Source organism: Hippocampus guttulatus, chromosome 18 (genome assembly GCF_054856545.1).
Source record: "Hippocampus guttulatus isolate MCC_2025c chromosome 18, RoL_Hgut_1.0, whole genome shotgun sequence".
Classification (NCBI taxonomy): Eukaryota; Metazoa; Chordata; class Actinopteri; order Syngnathiformes; family Syngnathidae; genus Hippocampus; species Hippocampus guttulatus.
In genome coordinates this window covers 6,957,051-6,975,857 of record NC_141278.1, presented here as the reverse complement: position 1 = coordinate 6,975,857, position 18,807 = coordinate 6,957,051, and the positions used below count along the sequence as shown (strand labels likewise).

General features: G+C 45.0%; 3 protein-coding genes across 4 annotated transcripts; 1 reads left to right on the top strand and 2 right to left on the bottom strand.

Annotated features, from left to right (window-relative positions):
* Nucleotides 1–202: 202 nt before the first annotated feature.
* On the bottom strand, nt 203–11,339 carry skic2 (SKI2 subunit of superkiller complex). The gene is made up of 29 exons (XM_086136976.1): nt 11,174–11,339; nt 10,729–10,847; nt 10,521–10,642; nt 10,236–10,353; nt 9,986–10,100; nt 9,821–9,895; nt 9,527–9,580; nt 9,153–9,316; nt 8,896–9,051; nt 8,660–8,805; nt 8,008–8,154; nt 7,843–7,927; nt 7,632–7,738; nt 7,391–7,537; nt 7,190–7,286; nt 6,861–7,073; nt 6,327–6,437; nt 6,120–6,231; nt 5,912–6,030; nt 5,597–5,728; nt 5,218–5,355; nt 5,023–5,127; nt 4,129–4,264; nt 3,819–3,945; nt 3,525–3,735; nt 3,334–3,444; nt 2,979–3,197; nt 2,081–2,221; nt 203–1,064 (listed from the first exon to the last, which is right to left on the bottom strand). Exons 1-29 carry the CDS (start codon nt 11,184–11,186, stop codon nt 864–866), a joined length of 3,741 nt encoding a protein of 1,246 aa, XP_085993102.1. The 5' UTR covers nt 11,187–11,339; the 3' UTR covers nt 203–863.
* A 72-nt stretch (nt 11,340–11,411) lies between these two features.
* On the top strand, nt 11,412–14,141 carry nelfe (negative elongation factor complex member E). Its single transcript, XM_086136977.1, has 11 exons — nt 11,412–11,484; nt 11,696–11,786; nt 11,903–11,972; nt 12,061–12,206; nt 12,326–12,400; nt 12,638–12,675; nt 12,772–13,145; nt 13,253–13,394; nt 13,493–13,547; nt 13,643–13,745; nt 13,822–14,141. The coding sequence occupies exons 2-11, from the start codon at nt 11,712–11,714 to the stop codon at nt 13,896–13,898; spliced, it is 1,155 nt and encodes a 384-aa protein (XP_085993103.1). The 5' UTR covers nt 11,412–11,484; nt 11,696–11,711; the 3' UTR covers nt 13,899–14,141.
* A 435-nt stretch (nt 14,142–14,576) lies between these two features.
* Nucleotides 14,577–18,769, bottom strand: LOC147190895 (uncharacterized). 2 transcript variants are annotated; one of them, XM_086137556.1, is made up of 5 exons: nt 18,499–18,769; nt 17,740–18,026; nt 17,456–17,650; nt 16,936–17,124; nt 14,577–16,183 (listed from the first exon to the last, which is right to left on the bottom strand). In XM_086137556.1, the coding sequence occupies exons 2-5, from the start codon at nt 17,965–17,967 to the stop codon at nt 15,125–15,127; spliced, it is 1,671 nt and encodes a 556-aa protein (XP_085993682.1). In that variant the 5' UTR covers nt 17,968–18,026; nt 18,499–18,769; the 3' UTR covers nt 14,577–15,124. The 2 variants fall into 2 exon arrangements, with proteins under 2 accessions (XP_085993682.1, XP_085993683.1); XM_086137557.1 differs by having other exon boundaries at nt 17,740–17,948.
* Between the last annotated feature and the right edge of the window lie 38 nt (nt 18,770–18,807).

Here is an 18,807-nt window from a genome sequence, read left to right as displayed (position 1 = left end):
CAACAGGGAGACTTGGAAAACATGCAGGACAGTGGCCCTCCAGGACCTGAGTTTGACACCTATGAGCTAGAACATCCCATTAGAACTCAATAAAAGGGCTGGATTTGAATGAGCTGTCCGATCCGTCCTCCCCCGATCTTCTCAAATGATTTTCAGGGCTTGTATGTTTTTTTTTTTTTTTAAACAACAAAAATGCACACACTTAACAACATAGTACGTTTTAATACTGTTCAAGCATTTACAAAGAGAACATGTACAAAGGCAAAAATAAATGTAAATTTGCAGCACAGTGGCGGTTGGTAGTTTCCTCCAACATTCCCAAAACATCGATTTTAAGTGAATTAAAGACTCAAGCTGTGAATAGATGTGAATGTGAGTGTGATCCGGCCCAAAGTTTGTTTGTTTTTGAAGGCAAAGTTATGCCGTTGGTACACGGTGACTAATTGCTCTTTGTTTGATGTTTAGTTTGACAGCAAACTTCAACTAGGAGTGGCATTAAATAGCTTTTCTTGTACTATTATTTCCTTTTCTTTGTCATTTCTGGCGGCCCTGTGGCACCATGCTGACCATCACAGGCCATTCTGGGTGCGATGACAGACATCTGGTTTTGGGAAAGAGATTCGTGATTGTCAATGGAGATGTCGCTCGGTGTGCGGGGTGCCATGCCGGTCATTTAGAGTACATTTCATCCATTGACAGGAGATTGCATTATTTTTCACTCCTCATGTTTGGGATGTCACACATTTTTAAAATTGGTTAAGACGATAACAATGCGTGCGGTGGTATCGACTTAAGCTGACATGAACTGCATGGTTTGATGTAAACATTTTTTTTTTTTTAAGCACACATCCATCACCCATCTCTCAGTGGGTGTAGAGAGAAGCAGTAAAGACGATGTCTCTCCGGATGGCGAGGGAGGCCTTCTCCATCTTGCTCCCGAGCACCGAGTCTCCCACGATGCGGGCGGCCTGGCGCAACTCTTTCAGAACCTCGTCCAGACGCTGGATGCAGCGCACCACCGTGCCCTCCTGGACGTCCGTCAGTTGGGCGATCTCTGCGAACGGCTATGTTGATTGAGAAATGGATGGGTGGTGAGAATTGTGCGTGACGCATGAGGAATGGAGGGGAAGGTGAGACAGAGAAAATAGCAACATCAACATTGAAACGAACAATACAACTCTTAACCAGTGGTGCCTTTGCAAAAGTCACATTCAAATGCAATCTTGTTGCATCGGAGTGAAAATCTCCTCCTCATAGTCTCCGATAACACCCCCGCAAAAAGGCGTTTTTGTTTAAATAGTTACCAACGGGGTGGAAATTGAAGCTAAATATAGGCTAAGTTGGTTACTCGGCGTAGCCACCGGTCGTCATGATAACCAAGTCTGCCTCTGCATGCGCCAGGATGGCTCCATATTAGTAAGCATTGAAGCAGACTGTTCTAATGACACATGCTGAAATGAATTATTCTTCTATTGTCCTCAAATGATCCATTTCTGTAGTAGCTGGGCAACAGCATTCTCTCACCATTCAGTTTGTGAGGAAATTACATTTGCAACTATTTACAACATCAATACAAGACAATAAATCCATTCCAGTTTCCCATCCACTTATCCTCACGAGGGAGGATAAGCGGATCTTTACTGTCTTTGGACAGTAGGCGGGGGACACTCTGAACCGGTTGCCAGCCAATCGCAGGGCATACAGAGACGAACAACCATCTGCGCTCACACTCACACCTAGGGACAATTTAGAGTGTTCAATCAGCCTGCCATGCATGCTTTTGGAAAGTGGGAGGAAACCGGAGTACCCGGAGAAAACCCACGCAGGCCCGGGGAGAACATGCAAACTCCACTCAGGGAGACCGGAGCTGGAATTGAACCCGGTACCTCCGCACTGTGAGGTTGACACGCAAACCACTGGACCGCCATACAAAACATCAAACTCATTAATACAAGTGGGAGTGTTATTGATTGGCTCCCAGCTCCTTCCTTACTGAAATCCTTGCATGACGTGTGAAGTAGCATGTTAGCTGCTTCATTCCCGTGAAAGTCACTCATAAAAATATAACATAAAAACTCACCATGCCTCTGGCCCAGCAATACACCACCTCTGTCAGGCCAAACTTGAACTGGCCCACAAATTCTTCCGCTGTTTGTGGTAAACCGCAATCCCTTTGTAACTCTCCGATGCGCTGAGCAACTGACAACACGCGATTGATACCCTGCATAGAAAAGACAAATTAGAGCAAAAAAAAAAAAAAATAAGCGATGTGTCAACCAAAAGGAAAGTAGAAAAGATAACGAGGTAAGGGAAACACTCACTGGGCACTTCTCTCGGTATAGTTGCAATTGAAGTGATGCCGTTTCAAAATGAAAACTCATGTATCGCGGGTGATGTCAAAATATTAATATTCCGTATCACACAATACAGTTCGAAAGCAATTACGACCACATGAACAAACATACTCCTCGATCGATACGAAACAATATCATGTTTGTAAAGTCAGATTCAGGTTCATACAAATCTTCCATTGGATCAATAAATAATGCGAGTGTATCTCCTGTTGGTTTGGTGAGTGTACATGACTCACCTCTTCCCGCTGTTAGAATGACTTTGCCTTTTTTTTTCCGAACAAGTTTTGCTGCTTACCTGAGCGTGACAACTACATCCGGAGAGGGGGTCATGACTAATTTAAGACCCTATAAAGCACTATCATGTCCCAGGTTAAGGTCCAAAGATGTGGAAGCAGAAAATGTGTATTTTTTTTTTTTAACAAAACATGAGTGAATTAAAGGAAAACAAGTGAAGCATGATGTTCTGAATCATAGCCTCACATGTGCAGCCTGCAGTTTGTCTGGTGGTGAGCAGTTAGGGCCAGCAAGGCCTTTTCTGACACGATGAATTATAAGAATGGGCGAGTCATACAAAGCGGAGGCGGCAAACGTTGCCTGGTCGACGTGATCGCTTTTGCGCCTCACCTCCTGTAAAGTGTTGGTGATGTGCGGCTCCACTTGGGTGTTCTGCGTGAAGACCAAACAGGACAGCAGGGCGGCGCTCTCCTCGGGCGCCAGCGGGCTCAGCGCGTTCTCAAAGAGCAGCTCGGTGAGCAGCAGCTCGTGGCTGCTGATCTGACAGGCCACGCGGCCTTTGAGCTGAACGGCGCCGCCGCTGTCCACGTACTGGAGCGACTGCAGCACCTGAGACGCACCGACGGGAAGATACCGCGAGCTCATGACTGTGCAAATGCCGCTTCATTAAAGACACGCAAAAAAAATATAGATATATATATAGAACTGTGATAGGTATCACTGCAACTATGTCAAATAACCAAACCTTGATCCTCTGATGGTACTCGGGCAGCAGAGATAACGACTGATCTGAAACCAGGAAAAGCAGTTTGTCCAGCTCCTCTTGTACACTCATCCTCTCCTTAACTTTAGCAAACTGAAACATACACACACAATGATGACTTTGTTTCTGTATGGACCATCCAAATGGCCAAAAAGCCACGCAGAAGGTCACACCTGCTCCGTGAAAGTGGGCGAGTGGATGCAATTGAATTCTCTGAGGCTGTCCTGCAGCGCACGGAGACGCATGGAGGCCTCGACAACGTCCACACTCTTCAACTGGAGGTCGTTGACTGCGTCGAGGGTGGCGATGCCGCCTGCGTTGGCTTCGGCCAACCGCAGGAGCTCTTGGGTGGCCGTGGAAATGGCTTGACCGGGTGGTTCGGTCCTGGTGGGTGAGACGGCGTTCGGTTTCGTCCACCGTACTGAGGAAAACATCCAGATTCACGAAAAGGCAGTCGGTCGACAAACCTAAATCGGGGCTGTTGTCTCTTATGATAGTTGTCGATTATCCTGTCCGGGATGATTTTGAGGGTCTTCATTGTGATGCCGGTGATGTCCTGTAGCTTCAGCTTCTGCACTGTGTGGCTGCATGGACCTGGACAAAAACTTTATACTTATAAATTGGGACTTAACTGCAGCCAAACTTATATTATCCACCACATTCAAATCAACTTCCAAACGTGATATCTCCTCGACGGTTCCATTTTAACGAGATATTGACAAGACAGAAGAACAGCGCCCTCTGCTGGTCCCCACAAACCAAATCCAACCGACCAACCTTCGGGGATAAAGAGCGCAGCGTTGTAGAGGTGAGGAAGAGCTCGGCTGTCACCGCCGTTTCCCTCTCCTTCCTCGTTCCCTTTGTCGCACATGATGAGCGCTGTGAAGGTGCGATTCACAGAGTCACTGGACACCTGGAGAGAGGAACCGCACATGGAGGGCACACTTGCAGAAGTACTGTGTCCGTTTGCTCACCGCGGCCGTGACATATCAACACCTCGAGTGTTTGCAGGTGTGAATTACAGTCTGCGGCCCAAACCCAGGTTGCATCCGTCCTCTAAGCCAAGTGCATGCTGGGACACTCAGCAGAGTGTTGAAAATTGGGAAGGTCTGATAATTGTGTGGATGCTGGGAGAGCTGTACCTTGAAACCACCGTATTTTCCACACTAAAAGGCGCACTGGATTATGAGGCGCACCTTCAATGAATGGCCTATTTTGTCATTTTTTTCATACATTGGGCGCACCGCTTTATAACACGCAATCTACAATGCATCCACTAGATGGTGCTACACTCAAGGAAACGCCAACAGAACGATCAGATGTCAGTAAAACGTATTTACTAAAGCAGCGGCACCGTTCACTTAACCAACAGCAAGTTATAACATTGACTCGTTAATGGTGAACTCTCTTGCCGCTGCTCTATTTCCGTCTTCAACTGCGTAACCGATTGCCTTAAGTTTAAACTCTGCGTTGTCAGCATGTCTCGAGCAAGGAGCCATTTTGGGGTCGAAATGTTACCATAATCACCATACACAAGGCGCATCGGATTTTGAGGCGCGCTGTGAGCTTTGAAGAAAATGGATGGCTCTTAGGTGCGCCTTTTAGTTTAGGAAAATATGGTCATGTGCGCACACCTAAATACGGTATTTTGTGAACCATCCAAGAACTGACCTGCAGGATAACTCCCAGGGCGTTGAGATGCTGCTTGTTGTTCACCACCACAACTCGGCCTGCAGACAAAGCCTTCAGCCCATTGACCGACTCCAGAATAGCACGCTGGAGCCAAAGACAGCAGGTAAGAGCTGGATGCTACATTAGCAGCGATGAAAAGGTGCGTTGTGTGTCTTGTGGGTGTGTTTGTAGCACCTGGAGGATGTCTCTCGTGGTTTGCAGCTCTGTCACTGTGTGGTAGTACGGCAACAAATCAGAGAGCTGGCCCTCACTGGCCGCAAGAGGCAGAGTGGACAACGTCTTCTTTAGTTGGGTGATTCTCTTTTCATGCGCCTAGCAGAGTACAGATAGAATGATCATGACAGCAGCTGCTGTGAGCCACAGCTCACGCCCGGGCAAACACATAGACTCACCAACATCCCACACCACCCACTAAAGTAGGCTTGCAAAATCTTTGTGCTCCAACTTAGTTACAATGTAGAATGAAAAATACTTCTAAAAAAAATGATATGTTCTTGATATTTTGCAAACTTTCAGCACTTGGGGGTTGCGTCTGATTTTGTTGTGCTCTGACCTGAGTGTCTCGGTGGCTTTCAGAGAAGCTTCTCCTCATCATGTCCGTCACGTGGAGAGCCTCGACTCGCAGCAGGTTGAGGATCATGGTGTAAGTCAGTCTGAATTGCGAGTGAAGCGTGGTGGGCTTGCCCTAGAAGGCAGAGATGTGACATCGAAAAAAAATAAATAAAAAGTCTTTCAAAATCTCTTGTCGGATTCATTTTATGGTCAATCTTGGTTCCAACAGCTCGACATGATACTCATTATGCGTGGATAACCTCGTTCTATTTCAACTGAACCGGGATGCTGTCGCATACAACACCGAGAGCCTCACCAGCATCATGACATGCAGCTCGGACATCTCGTGAACACCGGCTTTGCAGAGAATGATGACCGTGCCTGTGGCATCAAGACCTCTCCTGCCTGCTCTACCCGCCATCTGAATGTATTCACCTAAAAAGACATTAAAAAAACCCCGTCAACACCTCAATTTGTGTACTGAGATGAAGCGCTTTTCATCAGCAGTGGGCTCAGCAGCACACCAGGCAGCAGATTCCTGAAGCCGGTTCCGTCATGTTTTCGAATGCTGTCGAAAACCACAGTCCTGGCAGGCATGTTTACTCCCATCGCAAATGTCTCGGTTGCGAACAGCACCTGAAACAATCGCATTTATGATTGAAAGGTGGTTCATTTTGGCCGAAAATGTAAAAAAAATAAAAATAAATAAAGGTCGGACGCGTAAGCCTCACCTTTACGAGACCTCTTGAGAAGAGCATTTCAATCACCTCCTTCAGGATGGGGAGAATTCCACTATGATGGACGGCTACTCCTCTTTTTAACAGGTCCCTCATGAGCACGATCTGAACAAGATTTTTTTTAAAAATGTGTTATTATTGAAACAGCATTCAAGCTAATACGACGTTTTCCCTTAACTCATTCACTCCCAAAGACGTTTTTAAACGTCTTTTCAGACTTGGTCCAGAATTGGCTGGTACTGAATGAGTTAAAAAGCTCAAATAACTGCCACAAATGAGCGTTTAGCATAGCGTTAGCTTAAGTTCTAAAAATAATTAAAGACAATATACCGTACATAATTAATGAATCAACTCATCAAATATTTTTTTGAAAACAGCATATTCTAAGTTATTAAGTATGGCATTCATTTCGTTTAGAGCTCAATTTTTCCCAAGTCTAGTTTGTGTGATGCACAGCGCCCTGGTGGTTAGTACGTCAATGGGAAATAGAGGAGCGCGGAGGTTGTATGATAAGGACGTCCGAGCTACCTGAGGCAACTGTCTGTCTCCCCCTCTGAGGCGACTCAGGCTCTTTTGGAAGAACGAGTGAATCTCGGCCTTCTCGATGGAGGTGGTCAAGTCCATGGAGTCCAGCGAACGGGCGTTCTCGTCGCAGCGTGTGCGCGAGAACGTGAACGCCACCACGGGCGTCTGCTGCCGGTGGGACAGGAAGTGCAAGAGGGTGAGCCACACCGCTCGGTCCTAAAATGGAGACAAGGATGTTCATGTGAGAGGAAAAAAATAACAACAAATCAACAAACGGCAAGAGCATGTGAAGGTCAGCTTTGTGACTGTTCCGGGGAGAAAGAAAGAATTACTTGACTAGCTGTGGTGTGCTGGGATGTACTTTTCGTGCCATAAGATTGGGCGTATTTGCTAGTTCGCTCCTTCTTGGCATCCACAGCTGCATAATAGCTGAAAACACACAATATGCTTTGCTTGACATAACTTTCCCTGATATAGAGGTCCCATTTCTGCTCTTCTATGAAGACTATTGGTAAAAAGACAAAAGGTGTTACCCTTTGGTAAGGAAGTTTCCTGTAGCATCCAACAGTAGAAACATTTCTTTCTGAGTCTTTGTGTTGTTTCCAGTGTACAAATAATGCTCCAAAGGCACGGGCCTCTTCAGTGTGCTGATCACATAAATGTGCTTCTTCTTAATACGTCTGGAAAGTTCCACGGTGGAAATGTTGATATTGATCCAGCTTGAGGTGCTTTTCATACGGAGCGTTGTGGCTGCTGTAAACAAGAAGCACCTACCCGATCCACTCGCTGAACTCCAGAGCGTTTGGCACTGTGGCGCTCAGGAGAATGATGCTTACGTGATCAGGCAACATGATCAGCACCTCTTCCCAAACTACTCCTCTCTGTGCAAGTCAAGAAAAAAAAAGAGAGAGAGAAAGAGATCATATTAAATCAGATTTTTTTTTTTTGTTGCAATTTGGGGAAATGGTTGTGGAAATCTCCTGACCTCTGCATCATTAATATAGTGGACCTCATCAAATATGACCCACTCCAAGTCTCTGATGACTTCTGAACCGTTGTAAAGCATTGACCTGAAAGTGAAGAGAAATGTCTTAGTGTTATGGAGGGCGGGGGACCCAAACTATTGATAACAACAAACATGTAAGACTACCTGAGGATCTCGGTGGTCATGATGAGACATGAAGACTCAGGACTGAGCTGGACGTCACCTGTGAGGAGACCCACATCCCCAAATGTGGTCTTGAAGTCTCTAAACTTCTGATTGGACAAAGCCTTGATCGGGGAAGTGTAAATAGTCCTATTGTAGAACACAATTTACGCATAATTAAATATCCATCCTTTTTTTTTTTTAAATAGATAGCACTTGCTCTCATTAGGACTACGGATGAGCTGGAGCCAATCCCTGTTCACTTCTTCTGAAACGCAGAAGGCGGGGTAAAAATCATCATTGACAACCATTATAGAGCCTTCTGTATGTTTTTTGAAGATCTGTTTCGACACCGACACAGACTCCCTATTTAGGATACTTAAACAAACAAATAAATAAATCAAAACATAATAGCTATGGAATGTTTATCGTCACATTTATAATATTTCATATATGTGTTTTAGCCCGGTGAATTATTTTCGATCGAAGGGTGACCCCTGGTGGTCATGACAAGAACATTCGATATAAACTACAACTTCGATTAGGTTTCCCTTCCTTTTAAACAAACAAAGTGTTTTTTTCAAATCAGAAAAGTAATCGCCCAGAACGACACAAGACTTTGATGTGAATTTTCAACGTATCTGCAAATACAGACCTCGTCATGTGTTTCTGCGAGAGGGCGATGGCGTATTCGGCCACCACGGTTTTGCCAGCCGACGTGTGCGCCGCTACAAACACTGAGTCGTGGGCCTCCAGTCGTAATATGGCTTGTTTCTGGAATACGTCGAGCTCGAACGGCCACTGGAGGGGCACAGGAAGGTGCAAAAATACCATTGCCGGGAAAGCAAATAAAAGAGGAGGCATGTCCGCAAAACTGAGCACAGCAAGTACCTTAAAAGCTGGATGAGGAATACGTTTGTGAAAATTCTCGCAGGGTGAACTTATGTCAACGGGAATGGCCCATTTCTTGGTTTCTTCTGGCTTCTCACTCTGGATTGAGTTTCTCTTTTTTCCCTCGCTGAAGGAAGAGGAGGAAGACATGGCATCCTGATGGTAGAGAGATAGAACCAAGCGCATGAAAAGACAACAGCATATTTATGGCATTTTAAAGATGAATATAAACATTTCGAAAATAGACAATACGGTACTTTGATGCCCAGGTCTTCAAGGCTGTTTGTCCTTGGAAGTTTGGTGGCCTCCTTATGTCCTTGGCCTTCCTCCTTTGCGTCCGCCGCAGCCTCCAAGTCGGTGACATCATCAGAAGTCGACAGCAGCGACATGAGGTTGACCTCTGGTTTTGATACTTGAGCTTCTTCAACGTGCACATTTTGAAAAAGGAAACATTACTAGAAACGGCGTGTTTGTGAGAAACGACCGGTGAATGGCTAAGCTAGTAACTATTAAAATTGACGTCAATTTCTCTGAATGGCATTCATGTGAGTCCTTCAAACAGAACCAATACAATTATATTAATCAAACTGTACATTGACCGACATACACAAGCCAAGACATGTCCACAAACCTCTGTTGGCAATGTCCATTCCAGCTTTAAAACCAGGAGGAACTTGGAGCAAATCTGTCAGTAAGAAAGTAAAAAACATAAATAACATCCATCATCTTCTTTGCAATTGCAGTATAATTTAATTTGTTCAGAGTTAATTTTCCCAGTAAGAAATAACGGAAAGAGGATGAAACTGTGCTAGCATGTTTTCTTGGAAACTGGGGGCCAAATTCTGGGTTGACAAATGCTAAATATTTAGAATTTCAATGTTCCACTGGATTTTGACACTTGGTAGAAAACAACATTAACACTCACCATTCTCAAAGTCGATATCCTGCTCCAGCTCTGACTTATTCTTGATTTGGTCTAAAGTAAGTTCCTCCATACCACCTATAGAGAAGTGGGGGTTAAATACACTTGCAGATATTGAGGGTTGTGTCTTCATTCAGGAAAAAAAATAACCAAATGCATTTATTTCACCAGGCAGGAAGGGATAGTTTGTGTTGCTTCCTCTAAGGCTCTCGGAAGGAGGTCCAGGTTTGCGTTGTAACGACAGCGAGTTCTTTGACGAAAGACCGGTGTTCTCCAATGAAACCTAAACGTAAATAACACAAATAATCGGCTCACGTGGACTTCACCAATACTATATAGCCTGCATGAGTAATGATCCGTCACATTTCCTTCCTAGTATTAACATTAAGAGTAGTACAGTGGGTTGCCGTGAGAATACCTCGGTGAAATCCAGCAGCATCCCTGTCGTTGGATCTCTGATGACGGAGAGACCTGAATTTAGTGGCGATGAAGTGCAGTTGAGCAGGGACTCGACATTCACGTTTCTTTGTGTCACTCTGGAAGAGACAACACAGCAGAGCTTTATATCGTGACTTCTTATATACTTTTTATTCCATGTAAAATTTATTCCCAAATCTATATACGGAATACGGAAAGCCCAAGGAAGTACAGGGAGTGGATACAGCCATACAACACAAGTATGATTTGCGCTAGGCATACACACTTGAGAAACTTTTGAAAGGCAAAGTCTGTGTCGTGTAAAGGAAGCCAGCCAGGATCCTGTAAAAACTGCTTCTTTACTTCGGCCTCCAAGCTCAGGCTGGTGGGGGGAAGCCCGTTGGGGAGCTGATGAGGGAAATAGATGACATGACAATATTACATGAAACCTGTTGAGTTGGCAATGACCCATCAGACCAACCACGAATACCTACAGTGCTTTGCGGTGGGAAAGGCAATCCCCGGGAGGGATGTGTGATGAGTTCAAACCTGCCAGAGCATCCCATCTCCAGCAAGGACAGAGGAAGGTCCACAGGGCCCGGAGGGGGGACATCTACAGAGAGGCAGAAGTAAACAAAGACACGCTATGACAACAAGGGAACAAGAAAGATGATCGGTACAGCATAAAAACGATCGAGGAAATATTTTTCTTCTGTAGCAAAACAACGATAGGCTCCATAATTGCTAACCTTAATTCATAATTTAGTTGTGTTAAAGCAAAATGCGATGGTGCTGCAATAACTGAAGCCGGTAGTCTAAAATATCTGCGCATTCTCAAGGAACAAAGGTGAGGTAATTTATAGCAATGCACGATTATTCTGAAACTTTCAGTTGTTAGACAGAACAGGTGGGACATTTGGCTAAACATGTTGAACTCACTTATTCTGTCCATATTCTCGATCAATGGTGCTGAGTTGTCGCATTTGATTGCCTCGGAAGTAGCTTGTTTGGCAAACGGAAGTGGCCTAAAAGTCCAAGGCACATATGAAAATCTCTAAAGTAGGACTTTGGTTTCAAAACGAGTAACATATCAGCGAAACGTTTCTTATGTTCTGCAAAATATAATATGCAACTGCCAGATACAAAACACGAACGATTTAGCAAACTTTGCTTTTTTGGTTTTGCTAAAAGAACCTCGGTGTACGTCATATTTACGCGACTGTTTTTGTTGAGCGCTTCCTGTGAATTTGGTGAGTGCACAATCCAAGTCATTGCAGAAAAATGCTATTAAATCTATGTAAAGACAGCTCGAGGATGATAACTCTGGAGTTTTGAAATAGATTTAGTTACGTAGATGAATACTTTTGTGCATTGAGTTTAGCTTTATGGCTAGCTGATGTCATCTGGGTTGTGGGATCGATTGCGACGAACGCAAATTTGAATCATTTTTCTTTTGTGTAGTGAAACCACTTTCATCATGGTTGTGTTTCCATCTTCGCTAACGGAGGAAGAAGCGGCTTTGCAAAAGAAGTATGCCAAGCTCAAGAAAAAGGTAAAGCTAAGTGGATTTTTCATCGCCTCTCTTGTAAGTTGATGCGATGTTGAGAAGATACCCGCCTACATGCCCAGTGATGATCCTCATTTAATTAATTGTTGATTGTGTTTCAGAAAAAGGCACTACTTGCTCTTAAGAAGCAGAATACAACCAACCAGACAAACCCGAGTGGATTAAAACGGAGTACGTGAATTTTCGCTACTCTCTTTTCTCTTCTAAGTACAAAATGAGTCTTTATCCTCTTGGTTATTTATCCATGACTTGATTACAGCACTGTCGGACCAGCCTGTTGTTGACACGGCAACAGCAACTGAGCAAGCCAAGATGCTGATCAAGTCAGGGGCGATTAGTGCCATCAAGTCGGAGAACAAGAACTCTGGTTTTAAACGCTCTCGAATGCTGGAAATTAAACTCAAGGTAAAATATTGTCCTTAGACTTGCATCACTCCATCAACTTTTTGTCTCTCTTTGCTTTGTAATATTTTTTCTGTTCTGTGTGTGTGTGTGTGTGTGTGTGCGCGTGCGCTACCTCACAGGACCCTGAAAAGGGCCCGGTTCCAGCTTTCTTACCTTTCCAAAGGAGTGTTTCTACAGATGAAGAGCAACCTGAGGTAATATGCAATGTGTTAAGCTTGACACCATTGTTACAATGGTAATATACCCTTCTTAACATACAATTTGATTGAAGAGGAACACGTTCACATATAAATGAGTGTGTGTATACAGGGGCAATTCTTTTGTACTGCGTGTGTGGCAGGTGTCACTACAATTTTTAAACTCTAGGTTTTCAAAGGTTGGTTCTGTTATTTATCATGGTGTTTACATAATATCTTGTGTCTTACTTGTAGTCTGGAAGAAGGTCGCACAGGAAGTCTCTGTATGAGAGGTAATATCCCAGCTTCTTGGGGGCAGGGGGGGGGCGAAATGGGTGTTCTATCTCGATTTGTTGGTGTAAAATATTTCCCCCTACCTTTTCCCACAGCTTCGTCAGTTCAAGTGACAGATACCGCGATGAAGAGGATGGGGGAGGAATGTCCTCCAGCCGAGAAATGGACAGAGACCGGGACCGAGACAGAGATCGAGAGAGGGACTGGGACCGTGATAGGGAGCGTGATCGTGACCGAGAGCGAGAACGGGACCGTGAGCGTGACCGTGAGCGAGATAGAGACCGAGAACGGGACAGAGACCGAGAACGGGACAGAGACCGAGAACGGGACAGAGATCGAGAGCGTGACAGTGATCGAGAGCGGGACAGGGTGAGGGAGCGGGATAGAGAAAAGGACAGGGAGAGAGACCGGAGCAGTGAGATGGATCGGGACCGTGAGGCGGACAAAGAGCGTGATGGAACATTCAGACGTGAGTAATTATTCTTTGTTCATGACTGTGAACTCTCCAAAAAGGAAAGAAAAAAAAAGGCTCCTGCTTCATCTTTGGATTCGTAAAGCCGCCGCTTCCTTTATCAGGGTCGGATTCATATCCCGAACGCAGAGTGAGAAAAGGGAATACGGTGTATGTTTATGGCTCGGGGCTCTCTGAGGACAACATGCGCTCAGCTTTCTCTCAACACGGCAACATCATCGACCTCTCCATGGACAACCCACGCAAGTAGGGAACAATCCGTGTACATCTCATCATCTAATGCTTTTATCATGTGTATATATTTTTTGGAGTGCATGATTCACCGTTACTGTTTTAATTTGTAGTTGTGCATTCATTACATTCGAGAAGATGGAGTCTGCAGACCAGGCAGTAGCTGAGGTTGGTACATGATCATGCACAGAAATGATTCTGGAAAGCAATACTATGATGTGCTTTTCCATTATTCTAATGTCTAATCTGTAATTTACCCTCAGATGAATGGGAGCACAGTAGGAGACGTTCATATCAAAGTCAGCATTGCCAGGAAGCAACCCATGTTGGACGCCGCCACCGGCAAGTCTGTGTGGGCTTCTCTGGGTAAACACTCGCTTGTTCAGCTTCAGTTTTCGACGCATGTCTACATTCATTTTAAAATTGCATATTTGATTTACAGCCGTGCACAACAGCACCAAAGGCTCTTACAGGGACAAGAGGAATCAGGTCGTGTACAGCGAAGATTTCCTGGAATGAAACCAAGTGGCTATTATTATTCATTCGGTTTCTCTCTTTTGCCTTTAAACCTTTTTCTCATCACGACATGTCGGCTATCAATGGGCGACAAAATCTCGTTTGTTTGTCAAAATGAAAACATTCATAAATTTGTGTTCAGCTTCTTTTGTCAAAAGGAAGCCAAAAAGATAAAATGTTTTGTGGTGATTGGCAGTGTCAATTACAATGGTACAGTGCTCAATAAATGTATAGCCCAAAACCCAATCAAGTGTTTTCCATTCACTTTTTTTTTTAAACCCCCCCCCCCCCCCCCCACATTTTGCAACAAGATGATCAGTGCATGATTCACACGAAGCATGTGCATTTCTGGATGATCAGTTCCCGGCTCGGTTGTTGTCCTGTGGAATGCTTGTAATTTTGGACATGTGTCAAAATGTAAAAAGTCCTTTTGCCACTGATGTCATTTCCAGCTAAAAGATACCTAATCATCACAAAATTTCACTTTAGCACAAAATGTGGACAGAGTGTGATACGTGTTGGGATGAACTGTATTTATTCTCGTACCTCAGCAAAAAGAGAAAAAAAAAATGAAATTATTCATATTACGGCTAGCTGTGCGCTATTCCTGTTTTAATCTTGCATCCTGCCTTTATGCTTGAACGTAAAAATGTGTGTGGTGAACAGTAATTTAACAGGAAACCAGACCTCAAAACATTTATTTCTTTGAACAGTAATTACCAGCGGTCGAAGTCATTGGCGCTTCAAAGGAATCATCAATTGAACAAACCTTCTATTTAAGGCCCCCACAATAGGCAGTGTACAACAGGTGCAGTGATCATTTTACAGTTTAACCCCAGCGAGATTACTTAACGCGAGATCAAAACAACAATGGTGGCGATTATTGAACTGCGACATTGCGTTGCTGGAAAAAAAGATGTACCGTAATTTTTTTTTTTAGTTGTTTTGACTGAGAAATTTCCTTGCGTCCCAAAAACGCACATTATTTGGAACTCTGCGTCCCCGCGGGAAAATTATGCGTCTAGGACGCGGGACGCAGAGGTAACGAGATGACTGCAGGTGTGAACAGGTTTGCAGGACCCAATGATTCCTCTGAATGCCGTTTACGTGAAATACAATATTTACCATCATTAAAACCAGCAATTTAAAAGACCCCGCATCTAAACTACATTTACATGATGAAATCGGTTTAGCCTTACATTTCTTTCTTTCTTTTTTTTTTTTTTTTTTTAAGACGCTTGCTCAGTGACCGGACATTCTTGCGTTTCTTCTGGTATCCTCCCGAGCGATCTCTCTCGCTCTTCCTGCTCGTGGATGGAATTCTGCACTGTGGTTTTACCGTGCTGCTCCTTCAGGTGGCGCCGTAAGGCGGGCTTGTGGGCGAAGCGGGCGTGGCAGTACGCGCAGCGGTGCGGGCGCTCGCCGCTGTGGAGGTTCATGTGGTCGATGAGCGTGGACCTCTGGGTGAAACCCTTGGAACACAGGGGGCACTGGTGGGGTTTGCCGTTGCCCCGGTGCAAGGCCATGTGTCGGTTCAGGTTGTACGAGTGGTGGAACTGCTTGTCGCAGAAGGGGCAGGAGTAAACCTGGTGAGCGGAGCAGTAGTGCATGGCCAAAGCATGAGTCGAGGGGCACGTCACGCCGCAGTGCTCGCAGATGACCGGCCCGGTTACGCTAGATGTGGAGCCCACCACGGCGACAGACTCGTCCCCCGCCTCGCTCGTACCGGCATTCAACCCGCAACTCCCCTCACCAGCGTTGCCAGACTCGTCCACTGCAAAATGTGTCAAACTACGGGCGGCCAGTGGCAAGGACTTGTCCCCCTGAGCGTCATCTAAACTCAAATCCAATCGCGGGAGGTCGACTGGGAAAAAACTTCCGGGCTTGAACCCTTCGCTGAAGTCCATCCCAAAGCCGCCAGGTGTCCCGGCAAGATACCACAAATCTTGGGAGGCTGATCGAGGGGATTTTTTCTCCTGAGATGACACCCACCGCCTCCTCTTGAAACCCCTTCCCATTGCTCTCCCTCGGCCCCAGCCAGGTTCGGATAACCTGTGTCTGAAAGATCGCAGTCCTTCCCTTGAGAAGCCATCCGTGCCAGGGACTTGGGCAGTTGGAATCAAGTCATATTCGCCACATTCTCCTCCCACCCCCCCGTCTGCCGCAGGGGAACGAGCACCATTATGTTCATCAGCGGGAGCTCTGGAATCTTCTACTTTGACAGTGTTCTGCTCTTCGTCAGAGATGTAAACTTGGAACGTATCTCCTCCATGGTCTGATGCATTATCCTGTGCCAAAAAATGGAGACATTAACACAACGTCGAAAGCATCAATCCCAATCATGGAAGGAAAGAGATTTGCATTTTCAGAGAGTTTTCACACTCTGTGCTCTTGACAAAGTGTTATTTAGCTTCCAAAAACACTACCTGTATGTAAAAAAAATAAAATAAAAAGAGTTAAGTCTTCAGTAAAAGAACTTTCCTGATTTTTCAAAGTAGCTGTGGCCACACCGACAACTCCACCCTAGACAGGTCGCAATCATCGAAAACACTACACCAGAGGTCCCCAACCCCCGGGCCGTGGGCCGGTACCGGTCCATGGGTCATTTGCTACCGGGTCGCACAGAAAATACATAACTTACACTACTTCCATTTGATTCATTTCGGAATCTGAAATGTGTTTTATTTTGAAAAGTTACCGGATCCTCTATCACATCCGTCTACAATATGTCACTCTTGACGTAGGTGAAGGCTCGCTTCTCAGTTACATGATAGGTTACTGCGAAAATGAAACCCAGGAGCTAGCAAAACGAGTAAAAAACAAAGGTCTTTGGAAAGTTTCTTTGGGAAGGGGGAAAGGCCCAGCCAGGAGACAGAGGAGTAGTCTACGACTTTCAAGAAAAAGAAGGCTACATTTAACTCATTCACTTCCAAAGACGTTTTTGACTCCCAAAGACTGGACCAAGTCTTATCAGACTTGGTCCAGAATTGGCTGGTACTGAATGAGTTAATAGAATACACGCACACAAACAAACACACACCTGAACGCATGTTTTTTCCACCAAAAGACTGCTATCGTTGCGCTGACTGCTGTCCTGTGTGCTGTTCTCCTCCACCAAGTGGATTTCTGGGCTACGCACGGGGGAAGGTCGACCGCCTGGGGGTGATGCGATGGAATGAATGCTACCACTGACAATCACGGGCTGAGGCACTCTCTCCTCTTTCGCTATCTGCAAGAAGTGAAAAAAGAAAATAACGTGAGCTCAAATGAATTGCAGACTAGCCTAAAAAAAAAAAAGACATCCCATGAACTTTCAGATTTGAAAGGGCCATTTGTGAAGAGCTGTGACTCATGCCTGCAGGTTCAGGATCAGCTGTCCTGCATAAGTGCTGGATTTCTTTTCTCTCTCGACATCGTGATTTCAGTAGGCGTTCACCTTTGACCCATTTCAAAAATCAATGGTGTCTCTTGCGTTAGAAAAACTAGAAAAACTTAAGCTGAAATAAAACGGATGGTAGCGTTTTCTGTCTTTTAGGGAAAACACTTTTGGTGTGACTAACCTTCAGTGGATTGGGGCTTTTCAGCTGCATGTACTTCTTCAGAGCATTCCTGCAGCGCTCTACAATACATTCCATCTGCAGGTAACTCGCGGCAGTCAAGTAGTTGACTATCGCCTCTGGTTTAAACTGTAGAACACCGGTGTAGCAGGACTGGAGGAGATCGCACATGACAGAAGAGCTGTGCAGCATTGAAACCTAGAAATCGGTGAGAAAGAGAGCATTTTTTTTTAAACCACAGGACAGCAGACACAAAAGCATTTTGCATGTTGCCATTCTTTATTTACCTGAAGCTTAGAGGAAGGGTTGAGGAGGAACTGGTCTCTCAAGAAGGGTGAGCAAGCAGCAAGCACTACCTTGTGTCCCCTGAATGTTTGGTTGTTGCTGGTCAAAATGGTGACATCACAAAAATGCTGGCGAGATCGCAAAGAATTCATGTGTTTGAGGGTCATGTCCCCATGGCCGGGCAAGCGGAAACACAGCATCTCCATCGTGTCTGAAGAGATATGGAGCATGTTCTTTGGCAGCTGACAGCTCGTTTTGGAATCTTCCTGGCCTTGGTTGTTCTATTACACTGAAAGGTGCAAGTTCAATTTAAGAACATCAACACCAAATGGAATGCGAGATATTATAGACGCTCTATATACTGTATTCTTTTTGGTGTTGCTATAATACTATAATAGAGCACTATGGAATTCAATATGTGGTAGCTAGTATAAAATTTAGCAGAGAAAGAAAAGAATCGTGCGGCTCTAGAATGTGACAATAATCTTTGCAAAATAAAACAACAACAACCAATATTTAATAATAATTTTAAATATCGATTTTCAATCAATTCGTTGACTCCAAAACCAGGAATCGTTATCATAAACGACAAAAAGGATCATAATAAATGACGTTACCGATTACTATTTTCCTCCTCAGCTAACACACACACACACAGCCCGAGTAGTAGCTAGCGTTAGCTTGCTGGCATCTGACCACTCAAGCACAAACAAAACATCCACACTCATCCTGTTGTAGGATTTAACTTTGAATGCACTCACCGCCCCTCTGTATTCCGTCGAGTGGACCGAACCGTCTTTTTTTCACCCGACTGAATTGTTTCGTTAAAGTATTTTTTCCTCCCTTTCGGTGCTTGCTACTCCAGCCACTCTGTTTACTTTACGACCTCTGTGGATGAAGAGCATCCCGTGACAACAGCAGTCAACAGTGTTATCGGACAACTGGACTGACTTTGAGTCGGTTTTGTCGTTCGCCCTGCGCTTCGGTCTACTTTAAGCGTGAAGGTGCATACTGATTTCCGATCAGCGGGGTTCCAATCAATAACATCGGTTGCCGGAGGCGGGGCTTGG

Bases quoted from the DNA above. Each gene is read 5' to 3' on its own strand.
- LOC147190895 (XM_086137556.1), bottom strand. From the start codon at position 17,967: ATGCTCCATATCTCTTCAGACACGATGGAGATGCTGTGTTTCCGCTTG. The intron at 17,125-17,455 runs GTTAGTCACACC...CACTTCTTGCAG, and splicing joins AAAGCCCCAATCCACTGAAG to ATAGCGAAAGAGGAGAGAGT. The intron at 16,184-16,935 runs GTGTGTGTTTGT...TTTTTGGCACAG, and splicing joins TGGAAAAAACATGCGTTCAG to GATAATGCATCAGACCATGG.
- nelfe (XM_086136977.1), top strand. From the start codon at position 11,712: ATGGTTGTGTTTCCATCTTCGCTAACGGAGGAAGAAGCGGCTTTGCAA. The intron at 11,973-12,060 runs GTACGTGAATTT...ACTTGATTACAG, and splicing joins CCCGAGTGGATTAAAACGGA to CACTGTCGGACCAGCCTGTT. The intron at 13,146-13,252 runs GTGAGTAATTAT...TTCCTTTATCAG, and splicing joins GCGTGATGGAACATTCAGAC to GGTCGGATTCATATCCCGAA.
- skic2 (XM_086136976.1), bottom strand. The intron at 10,101-10,235 runs GTATTCTCACGG...ATTTACGTTTAG, and splicing joins TGCTGCTGGATTTCACCGAG to GTTTCATTGGAGAACACCGG. The intron at 5,128-5,217 runs GTGCTACAAACA...CTTTGGCTCCAG, and splicing joins CCACGAGAGACATCCTCCAG to CGTGCTATTCTGGAGTCGGT.